Source organism: Gadus chalcogrammus, chromosome 22, assembly GCF_026213295.1.
Source record: "Gadus chalcogrammus isolate NIFS_2021 chromosome 22, NIFS_Gcha_1.0, whole genome shotgun sequence".
NCBI lineage: Eukaryota > Metazoa > Chordata > Actinopteri > Gadiformes > Gadidae > Gadus > Gadus chalcogrammus.
This window is the reverse complement of record NC_079433.1, coordinates 565,956-577,975: the sequence shown is the minus strand read 5'-3', so window position 1 is coordinate 577,975 and position 12,020 is coordinate 565,956. Positions and strand designations below refer to the sequence as shown.

General features: G+C 37.2%; 3 protein-coding genes across 7 annotated transcripts in view; 1 reads left to right on the top strand and 2 right to left on the bottom strand.

Moving 5' to 3' along the window:
* Positions 1–12,020, bottom strand: part of lgals17 (galectin 17) — a 16,465-nt gene extending 4,445 nt beyond the window's left edge. Inside the window, exon 1 of the mRNA XM_056582208.1 lies at positions 11,851–12,020. Within this exon, the coding sequence (XP_056438183.1) occupies positions 11,851–11,879 (29 nt within the window). The 5' untranslated portion in view covers positions 11,880–12,020. The remainder of the gene's footprint in view (positions 1–11,850) is intronic.
* LOC130375346 (G2/M phase-specific E3 ubiquitin-protein ligase-like) lies at positions 294–6,828 on the top strand. Of its 5 annotated transcripts, XM_056582203.1 has the most exons (10): positions 294–1,023; positions 1,658–2,083; positions 2,491–2,554; positions 2,754–2,904; positions 3,013–3,102; positions 3,215–3,504; positions 4,046–4,269; positions 4,380–4,580; positions 4,899–5,088; positions 5,851–6,828. In XM_056582203.1, exons 1-10 carry the CDS (start codon positions 889–891, stop codon positions 6,156–6,158), a joined length of 2,079 nt encoding a protein of 692 aa, XP_056438178.1. In that variant the 5' UTR covers positions 294–888; the 3' UTR covers positions 6,159–6,828. The 5 variants fall into 5 exon arrangements, 4 of the variants coding, with proteins under 4 accessions (XP_056438178.1, XP_056438180.1, XP_056438181.1 ...); XR_008893828.1 differs by having other exon boundaries at positions 4,046–4,580; XM_056582205.1 differs by having other exon boundaries at positions 2,491–2,904.
* Positions 8,348–10,748, bottom strand: LOC130375348 (uncharacterized). The gene is made up of 3 exons (XM_056582207.1): positions 10,433–10,748; positions 10,074–10,145; positions 8,348–9,481 (listed from the first exon to the last, which is right to left on the bottom strand). The coding sequence occupies exons 1-3, from the start codon at positions 10,697–10,699 to the stop codon at positions 8,372–8,374; spliced, it is 1,449 nt and encodes a 482-aa protein (XP_056438182.1). The 5' UTR covers positions 10,700–10,748; the 3' UTR covers positions 8,348–8,371.

Below are 12,020 nucleotides of genomic sequence, written 5' to 3'. Positions count from 1 at the left end.
TTCCTCACATTTAGCGCATTTTCCTCACATTTGAGAGAAATTTGTGTAAAACAACATGTTATATTTAATTGTCAACAATATGTTCAAATGTACAAAATCCATGTTAGAAATTATATCTAAATGTTATATCTAAATCTAAATGTTAAATATAAATATAAATGTTAAATTTATATATAAATGTTAAATGTTAAATCTAAATGTTAAATCTAAATCTAAATGTTACATTTATATCTAAATGTTAAATCTAAATCTAAATGTTAAATCTAAATCTAAATGTTACATATAAATATAGATGTTAAATGTTAAATGTAAATGTTAAATCTATATCTAAATGTTAAATGTTAAATCTAAATTTTAAATCTAAATCTAAATGTTAAATGTTAAATCTAAATGTTAAATGTTAAATCTAAATGTTAACTCTAAATGTGTCGCCAAGTGTAAAGCTAAATATTTAGAAAATATTCAAATCCCCAATGAAACCACGCCCGCTTCAAATCGCGCGGCAAAGATCGAGCGGCAAAGTCAAAGACAAAGACAAAGACAAAGTCAAGCAGGCATGGCCGGACGATCTCTGGGAGTCCTGGACATCGAACGGGTGGTCATTGCAGCTGTACGGGCTGCACTCCAGGGTGTAGCTCCCCCGGTCCAGTCCACATCAGCAACGATAAGTTAAGTTGTTTTAATTTGATTATTAATTATTAATTAATTATTTATGCAGACGAGGGGGTTAGCCACTGTTAGCTAACCCAGCCAGTTAGCTGTGTGGTATATGCTAGCTGAAGTTTTGTTATCCACTCCACTGTAAGGACTCTCTGTAGCCTAGTTGACTTAGTGATTACCAGTGACAAAACCGACCACTTACTCTATGAAGCCTGTGCTGTGGTTAACATGTGTAATATTAACGTACTTTGCCGCTATATCTCACATCTAAAATGCGGGCTCTTGTTTCAGGTTTCAACACCAGCGGTGCCCAGTGCCTCAGGCACTTCCAACTTTGCCACCACCGTCACATCACTGAGATCAGTAAGTTGCGATATAATAGCTGGATAACGTTTTTGTTACCCTGAGAAGAATACAACTATTGATATAAAATAACTGGTTAATATTGAAGTTCAACACTGGTAATTTGAGGATCAGGGCTACAACTAACAATTTGTTTCATAATCGATTAATCTGATGGTTATATTCTCGATTAATCTATTAGTTGTTTGGTCCATAAAATGATAAAATGTTGATCGCTATTTCCCAAAGTTCAAGATGACATACTCGTTGTCTTGTTCTGTCCACAACCTAAGGATATTTAGTTTACTGTCAAACGGGACTAAAGAAACCAATACATATTATGAATAAAGGTTGTTGGTGTTATTATTATTTGAGATACTGGAATAAGATAATTTTTACTCAAACCGATTATAAATTATCAAAATAGTTGGCAATTAGTTTAATTGTTGTCAACTAATCAATTAATAAAGTGTTAATGTCAAATGTACTAACTTGATTGGCATATAATGATTTCATCCTGTGCATGGCAAAATTACATTAAATGTCAGCATGGAGACCTGTATGCAGTTCTTTACAGCTTTACTGTTAAACTTGTTAAACTTGGTCATTATCAGCTCTATTAAGAAAAGTCTCTTGATCTGCTTGTTTTCAATAGGCTCCTCTGCCATCCATCCCTCTACGTAATCGGGCTCAATCGGGATACTTGAGACGAAGGAATGTCAAAACATACACGAAGGATGTTGTATGTTTAACTTTTTCACCGGGGGTATCGGTCTTCATTATACCCAGAGGAGAAACTCGGACCAGGTTAGCTACGGCTGGCCTTGTTGGAAAAATTTCTTTTTCCACAGAATGGTCTGAAGACCAAGTGAGAGCTGAAATAACAGCTATCTTCAGTGGAGTATTTGGCTTATCAGAGCACCAGTCACTTCCATTTCAGTTTTTGAGCACCATCAAGGGGTGTAAAAAACTGATGATACCGAAGGTCACCTCCAATTTCCCCTGGGGTGGTAAAGAAGTTGCCTCCATCTGTTCCAGCACATGCCTGTATATTATGGCAGAAATGGAAGTTCCTGCACAGGTGAGCATGTTATTGAATACATTAGTGTGGTAACTCGGCGGACAAAAGGCTCAGTCTAAATCGGGTGCTGCCCATTTATTGAACTCAGAAAAAGCTTTCAGCCCACACTAGTCCACAGTTTTTTGGCCCCTATATTTTCACAGACCTTGGGCCTTGATCTGTTACTGCACATGGGACGGAACACCCATAAACTGGTGCTCCAGTGATGAGCACACCTGTACTCAATAACTGAATCATCCCCCACATCCTATTCCAACACATACCTCTATCTCCATTTACTAGCTAGATGTTGTTTACTCCCCACACCAAGAAAATATGTAATTTTTCAATCAGATACAATTATGTCTGATTGAATTACTGTTCAAGTTGCCTGTTTTTACATAGGAGTACCTTTTTCTTTTGTGCAGAACTGTAGTGTGGAGCTGTCTGATGACAGTGATTTTGAAAGCCCGGTTGTACAACGAAGGAGAGGTGAGTAAAAAAATAAATAAATTACACCCCTCATTTGTATAGAAAATCCCAGTAAACAACTCTCGAACCTCTCAAGGTTAATTGCTGATCTGACTTGATTTTTGTGATGAATTGGTGACTTATTGCATTATTGAACTTATTGAAACAAGTATTGTTTAGGTTATTATTAAGAGTTACTGGGTAGATTCTCTTTATGTAGTGACTCAGAGACATGCACCGTCCAGAGCCCAGAGCGAACACTGTGAGAGGCAAGAGAGGGTGGAAGCCAGTGCTCCTCAATCTGATGATGGGATGGACCTACAGGGACAGCGAGGGCCAAATGAAGCTATGAATCACTTTGCAGATTTCATGTACAGTTATATGTATTAACTTAAGGTTCTCATGTAATATTTGTTACATTTTATGTTGGTCCATTTTGTTAGGGAATGAATCTTTAATCCTTGTGTCTTAATTAACAGTCCTATTGATATTGAAGAAGATGAAGCCATTGAGGAGGCCATCAGGCGCAGTCTTTTAGAAGAGTCTGTGCAGCCCTCACAGGATTCAAGGTATACTTGCTTTGCTCCTTTTTAACTTTCAGTGTTGCACCAGTCAAAATAAGAGTGGTCAGTGTGGCTTTCATGTGTGCTGGTAATAATCATTATCCTTTATGTTCTGAAGGTTTGCAGAAAGTTTGAGCATAGAAGAAATGACAGGAATTGTGAAAGCTCACAGTGAGAGGGTTGTCACAGAAGCATACAGACCAATCTACATCAGCCGAGGGAACGTGTGGACAACTGCCCTCCGACAGTTTAGTAGACGGAAATTCACTGAGTGCACCGATCTGCTGTATGTCACCTTTGCCAGTGACGAAGGCACCAACGAAGATGGAGAAGACCTCGGAGGGCCACGGCGAGAATTCTTCCGTCTGCTTGTGAAAGCCATCTTCAAAGAGAGTGGAGCATTTGAAGGTAATCTTTTTTTTTTTTTGCATAATTGTTATGTACTTTACATCAAATGTACTTCTGTGCTGTGGTGGTACAATTATTTTACTTGCATACTGGGTAAGCTGCCCTCTTAAAGTTTGGGTAACATACATAATTGGCGCTTTATTAGCCAATTAAAGGATACTGGCTTTCTTTTTCGACATTTCTGTCTTTCAGAGGCTATAGTGGTCATGCTAGCTTGTTGGAAGGGGGCTAAATAGCAATAACAAATAATAAGTTAGGCTAAATTTATGCCCTTGACTTCTCACCTCAAGATAATAGATATCTGAATGAAAATGGGTACTCAAAAACTTAAAACCCAACACATCTTGTAACATGTAACTTTATGCCAATCCCTTGCAGTTTATGCATGCAGTATAAATGTGTTTTTGCCTATTCTAAAATTCTATTCCATATAGAGTTTTTCTGTTATAGGTTAATGGTATTCAGATTATTGTATGATATCTTGAGTGATTCTAGTTGTCTTTACTGAATAAACAAATTGCTTTTTGTCCTTTTGTCCTAGAGTCTCTAAATGGCTTCACTCCAAGAATGAACATTTCTCATGTGCAGAATGGAGTGTACCGCACTATTGGACAGATGATGTCTACCATCATCGTCCAGGGTGGTGAACCTCCAGCCCTCCTTTCTCCTCTGGTAGTGGACTACCTTCTGACAGGACACATCTTTCAGTTGAAGGTCACTCCAGATGATGTAGCTGACATGGAACTGAGAGAAGCCCTGAAGAAGGTATGATATGAGTGTGATAAAATGTTATTCGCTTCAATCCCAGTTTCTGAGGCATTTATTTAAATTCTGAATGCATCTATCATATCCTTATTTTTCGATTACACATTAAGGTTGATCAAGCATTAACCACAGAGGAGCTGGAGCAAGCAGTGGAATGCTGTGACTCATGGAGATACCAACTCGAAGGTCTTCCGAACCCAGTCAGCATGGACAACAAAGATGCATTTGTGCAGAATGCAATACTTTTCCATGTCGTCATTCAACGACAGAGCTGCTATGATCAGTTAGTTGAGGGTTTGAAGTACTACGAGGTAAGTTTAGACTTAAATGTAACTAATTGCATTCTAGTGTACAACAGATGGTGAATTGCTTGTGCATGATTTTATAGCACACTGGAACACTGTTCAATACCATTCAAAATAAACAATGTGAATTATCTACAGATCGCACGAGTGTTCAGACACCGACTACATTACTTGCCCACCACCCCAATCGCTTTGCCTTTTTTATATATATATATATATATATATATATATATATATATATATATATATATATATAAGCTTACTGTAAAACACTAAGTATGCTATAACTATGTTATCAATATGTATTTGGATGATGGATCACAGGTTCTGCCACTCCTGAAAGAAAGGCCTTGCCTTAGGGTCCTTCTTGATATGCCCGAAGAACCCAGTGATGTCCCAGCAGATGTTGTGGCTACCCTCCTGAAACCCAACTACTCTGTTCTGGGAAGTAACAAAAGACCAAGAGAGGAGTTAATGGTGGTTAAGTTCAGAGAGTTTCTTCACTGTGTACAAGGTAAATGGATGTCAAATGTAGCATGGATTAAAAAAATAATCTCTTCCCTGATAAACTAAATTTGCTAACCATTATTTTCATTATCAATTAATCTGCCAAATGTTTTTTTAATTGATTAGTTTGGTCCATAAAATCAGACACTTGAAAAATGTTTAACTGTCATCCAAACCTCAATATGACATCCTCAAGTATCTTGTTCTGTCCATAGCCCCAAATATTCAGTTTACGGTCAGAACAAACGAGAAAAATTCACATTTAGGAAGCTGTACTCAGAATCGTTCCTACCGATTAATTGATTATCAAAATAGTTGTTAATTAATTTAATAGTTAACTAATGGATTAATTGTAACACCTCTAATCCTAAACAAGTGTCTTGATTGGCTGAATAAGGTGTCCTGGTGGTGGAATATAGCAAATATGTGGCATGGATGGTTTATTCCAGGACTGGTTTGAGAACCCTTGATGCAGAAGATATTGCAGTGCATGTCATAGTACAATGTATTCAGTATCCTACTGCAGTCATAAGTGTTACAATAGGCATTTGTGATAAGTGTTTGCTCTGCCTTATTTCTACATTCTCCTACCTATGTTGAGGATAATTACAATATGTAATTTCACATTTCACTATGATGTGTCATGGTACGTCATACATGTCATGTTATCTACATATTTTGAAGTCAAGCTATATGACAATTCTGTTTTGTAGATACAATTATAATGTCTATATATATTCTTTTGTTCTGAAACTTTTCAACCTTGTAGAGAAGGAGCTTGGGGAACATCTTAACGGCAGGAACCTCACTGAGGCAGAAAATGTGTTTATCCTGACATTGAATCCTGGACACATCCTAGCCTTTGCAACGGGAAGCAGCAAAGTTCCTGCAATTGGATTTTCTCCCAGTCCAAAACTGACTTTTGTTCATGATGACACGAAGCACCTCCTCATTGCTCACACCTGCTCAAATGAGCTTCAGATCTTTGTTAATAGAAAGAATCTGGCAGATGACGATGAGTTTGATTACAATTGTCTGGTGGCTCTCATGAATGGATCAATTTTTAGTGCTGTGTAGTCTCGAAAAAAAATGCTTGGACTGTACATTTGGAGCCCAGATCTTTTAATGGGTGGACTTGTTTAGAATCTGGTGTAGCATGTTGTTTGAGTTAAAATGTTGTTTCGCCTAAACTCTGATCTGAACTATGTGTCATATATAGTTTGGACGACGGTTTACTCGTGTTTTTATTAATTATTCTCAGGTGTGTTGTCTGATTAATATTCATTGTTCATTTTAGCTGTATCAGACAGACTATTGTTTTCATTCCGTTAAATTATTTAAATGCAGTATTTCAAATAAGTGCCCGGTTCCTATAGACTCACAGGTGTGAGTTAAAATAAAATATATCTTTGCACACGATCACATTCCAAATCCCTACTTTCTTGACTTTTCCTAAATATGTTTGTTGCACCACCCTGTGTTCATACTTTTTTTTTTCAGACCGGGAAAGCTATTATAGAGCATTTTTTATGTATTCCTATGTAATTGTTTTTTTTTCCAAGGATGCAATGCTCTTCCTTTGTCAGCAGAGGTCGCAAGGGGACATTCTGAACTGAATAAGATTGATATCTATAGGTAGATATACAGACAGGCAGACAGACGCAGACAGAGGTGGCCAATACGTCGACCGCGATCGACTGGTCGACCGCGAGAGTAGTGCGGGTCGATTGCGTGACATTAAAATAATTATAATTCAAAGTTTATAGATTTTTTATTTTATTAATATAATTGAAAAATATATTTAAAAAAAAAAGGATGTAAAAATATAGAATGATATAAAAATGAGTTGACACACTGCTCAAACTATTGCAATATATAATTTGCTACTATCAAATGCAAATTGTTACATTCTTTTTGAATGAATAGATAAGTACCCTAGCATAGACAATAGACACTGGGTGTGGCTGAGACATCAAGACCCATGTATTCCATCAAATTTGTGAACCAGCAGTTGGCTGACTGGTTTAGCATCTGCCCTGCAATACGGTCGACCCGAGTTCGCGTCCTGGGTGCGTCATTTCATTCTTGCCGTTGCCTGCCGCGAAACTCACCTGAATGGAAATTATGTGGCTGCAATTTCCCATGCAGTGTCTTTGTCATTGTGACAAAGGCTTATCAGTTACATTAATATTAACGTTAACTTTACCGTGAGTTTTTGCCAGGAATATTTGGGTTCTAGGGATACTGTAAGATATTTATTACATAAAAAGTAAATTGTTAAGACTCATTTCTCTGATATAAAGGAAATTACAAAAATAAACCAACGGCAAGAATTAAATGACGTACCAAGGACGTGAATTCTGGTCGCCCGAATTGCAGGGCAGAATCTAGACCACTCAGCTGGATGATGGAGTACATATATTTTTATTAATATGTGTTGAGAAAATATCCACGATAACAATATAGGCATTTCTCAATTAATTTAATTACTTTATTTGCATCATTTAATCTTAAACCCGTAGTGAAAATATAGGCTGTTTGTGCTTCATATATGTACATTTATGACTAAATCGTGAGGACTAGGCTTGTGACGCACACACACATGTGGCGCTCACGCGGTAATAGCTCATTGGCGCCACCTAGTGATCATTATGTGCAAATTCACAGCCTCTCATTCAAATGACTTGGGGGTCATTTGACCCCTCTTGTGGCGCTAGTAGTAAATAAAAATGGCCCGGCGTTGCTAGTGTTAAAACAATTAAAAGCCACTTGCAAAAAAAAAACTGTTTGTGCTTTTCTTGTCCAATATCAACAGGTGATAAAAGTTCATGGAAAAAAATTGAAGAGAGGAATTTCAAAAGAAAAAAGTATATCTTTAATATTTTCATAAAGTTCACAGGTGTTAGTCATCTTACAAAGCAAGTTACAAGTTGGTTGCTCGACTTTCACTGTTCTGGCATGATATAAACGTGTGTTTTCCAAAATCACTTATTCACAGGTTTGAGAGGATTAGAGAAGTACACATGGAGATCCTCTACAGGTGGATATACTGAGACACACACGGGAATAAACTGACGCAAGAATTCACAATTAAGCTGGAATCAGATTATTTTTTTCACAAAATGACTACCAATTGACTATCAAAATAGTTCAATCAATTCAATAGTTGATAACTAATCATCTCAGTTCTAAAATATATGTATATAAATGTATATATATATTTTAGAACTGAGATGATTAGTTATCAACTATTGAATTGTTTGAACTATTTTGATAGTCAATTGGTCAATTTAAATATTTACAATTTTGTGTAATACAAATTCCTGTACTCTGTGATACAATGTTTTTCCCTTATTACCGTCATTCTCAAGTGGGTTTACTGTAACAACCAATTCTTGCAAGTCCTGCTGGTTAAGTGGGCAAAATGAGTAATGTGCAAGAGGAGTTGATACTGAGTCCACTGTTCTTTCCTCAGCTGCTGATTCTGGGTAGTTTAGTAACAGAAGATGTCTGTCCAGTGTAAAAAGCTGAACTGGGGTCCTGTTTCCTTCAGAGGAAATTGAATGATTGTTAAATGCAGATTTAAACTCATCTATTGTGCGATTGATCCTGGGAATGTACACATAATGAAGAGAAAATAAATCTGTATCATTGTCCACATTCAAAGCCTCCATTGACTCTAAGTCATAGAAAATGGGTGCAAACACATGACTGCAGTTTCTGTTCAAGTCCCGATTGAATCGTTCAATTCGCTGGTTATGTACAGAGCTTCCAGTCAACACAGAATGTTCACCTCTGTGCATGCTCATGTCTTCCCAAACCTGAACATTCTCCCCTCCATGATCAGTTCTAATATGAAGGGGCCGGCCATGTTTGCTGATGGCTGAACTGAAGTGGTTCATGACAGTTTCAGCCCGATTGTTGTTGGAACACTGGAGAAACGTTAACATTCTACTGTAACCATCCATTGCCCCATGTACAACTAATTTCCATCTTATCAGTTTATGATTTCCATCTATGTGCCATATATAGTTTGGACAAGGCACAGTGTATACTCGTCTTTGTATAGTTGTTGTTCTCCTGGACTCAACACCAGCACCATCAACCCGTTGAACGGAGTCTCTGAGACGACGTCGCTGCACCACAATGTTTCTGGCACGCAAATGTCCATTAAGCATAACTTCTCCTACATGTGGATGTTCTGCTTTTATCTCACATATAGTTGCATCCAACTCCTCATCAGAAAGGTTACAAAATTTTGTGCGTCTTATGTTATATACCCGCATGAGCTTGTATAATGTGGGTCTGGAGATCCGCAGGATTAAAGCTACTTCAGAAAGTGTTGTACCTAGCAGCAGCAAACCCTCAATGTCTTCTTTGGAGATTAAAGTATGTTCACCCTAAAAAAAAGAAAAAAGGAAAAAACAGATATGACAATCACTAATATCATAACTTGTTTTTTTGCCATGCATAGGATGTAATCATAATATTCCACACAAGTTACTACACATCACATTACAATTTACATATTCCTACTTACAGCTGCAACGATTATTGATTAGTTAACAATTAAACTAATAGCCAACTATTTTCATAATTGATAATCGGTTTGAGTAAAAAATGATCTTATTCCAGTATCTCAAATAATAATAACACCAACAACCTTTATTTATAATATGTATTGGTTTCTTTAGTCCCGTTTGACAGTAAACTAAATATCCTTAGGTTGTGGACAGAACAAGACAACGAGTATGTCATCTTGAACTTTGGGAAATAGCGATCAACATTTTATCATTTTATGGACCAAACAACTAATAGATTAATCGAGAATATAACCATCAGATTAATCGATTATGAAACGAATTGTTAGTTGTAGCCCTGATCCTCAAATTACCAGTGTTGAACTTCAATATTAACCAGTTATTTTATATCAATAGTTGTATTCTTCTCAGGGTAACATAAACGTTATCCAGCTATTATATCGCAACTTACTGATCTCAGTGATGTGACGGTGGTGGCAAAGTTGGAAGTGCCTGAGGCACTGGGCACCGCTGGTGTTGAAACCTGAAACAAGAGCCCGCATTTTAGATGTGAGATATAGCGGCAAAGTACGTTAATATTACACATGTTAACCACAGCACAGGCTTCATAGAGTAAGTGGTCGGTTTTGTCACTGGTAATCACTAAGTCAACTAGGCTACAGAGAGTCCTTACAGTGGAGTGGATAACAAAACTTCAGCTAGCATATACCACACAGCTAACTGGCTGGGTTAGCTAACAGTGGCTAACCCCCTCGTCTGCATAAATAATTAATTAATAATTAATAATCAAATTAAAACAACTTAACTTACCGTTGCTGATGTGGACTGGACCGGGGGAGCTACACCCTGGAGTGCAGCCCGTACAGCTGCAATGACCACCCGTTCGATGTCCAGGACTCCCAGAGATCGTCCGGCCATGCCTGCTTGACTTTGTCTTTGTCTTTGTCTTTGACTTTGCCGCTCGATCTTTGCCGCGCGATTTGAAGCGGGCGTGGTTTCATTGGGGATTTGAATATTTTCTAAATATTTAGCTTTACACTTGGCGACACATTTAGAGTTAACATTTAGATTTAACATTTAACATTTAGATTTAACATTTAACATTTAGATTTAGATTTAACATTTAGATTTAAGATTTAACATTTAGATATAGATTTAACATTTACATTTAACATTTAACATCTATATTTATATGTAACATTTAGATTTAGATTTAACATTTAGATTTAGATTTAACATTTAGATATAAATGTAACATTTAGATTTAGATTTAACATTTAGATTTAACATTTAACATTTATATATAAATTTAACATTTATATTTATATTTAACATTTAGATTTAGATATAACATTTAGATATAATTTCTAACATGGATTTTGTACATTTGAACATATTGTTGACAATTAAATATAACATGTTGTTTTACACGAATTTCTCTCAAATGTGAGGAAAATGCGCTAAATGTGAGGAAAGTGAGCTAAATGTTGAAAATGTATCAGCTAAAAAATTGTAACAGAGTTTTTACAAACGGCGCCCCATATGTGGTTAGCTTGAACATGTCATCAGAAATAGCAGACAAAAATAATTTATATCAGCCGCTCCAACACTAAACATCATACATTTGTCAACATAATGAATAATGTTAGTTTAATATAGGCCTAAAATACATTTTAAGTTACCTTTCCTGCGATCGAGCAAACAGCTGCAGTCACGTGACGGATTTTGGTCTTTTTGGATTGGATTAGGGATTTAAGCAACGTGATTGGATTATCCGCCTCATTAATATTCATGATTTCCCCGGATTCATTTTACGAAAATAACATTCGCGGGCGGGGAGGGGCTTGTTCTCACAGCCCCGTGCACACTTCTGCAGAAACAAAACCGAACTTGAACTGTGTGTGTGTGTGTGTGTGTGTGTGTGTGTGTGTGTGTGTGTGTGTGTGTGTGTGTGTGTGTGTGTGTGTGTGTGTGTGTGTGTGTGCGTGTGCGTATGTGCGTGCGTGCGTGTGTGTGTGTGTGTGTGATAACCTGCTGTCTCCTCACTGGGCTGTGTGTGTGCGTTTGCGTGTGTGTGTGCGGTAGGACATGTATTTCAAGAAAGAAATATAGAGAGATAGATATAATTGACGCAGCCTATGGTGAATATTCATATTCATTATTCCAATTCAACACGTCAGCCTATAAAGCAATAAGACTTAAAATTATCAGAAAACAAGCGAGCTCACCACAGACGCGTTGGAATCCTGATCCTCATGTTTGGTGGTGAATGGGGTCCAGTTTAGCCGATTCTACACTGAGTGTGTGTGTGTGTGAGTGAGTGAGTGAGTGAGTGTGGGTGAGTGGGTGTGAGTGGTTCTTCCCGTCTCGCGTAGCAGTGTGTGTCTGTGTGGTCTGA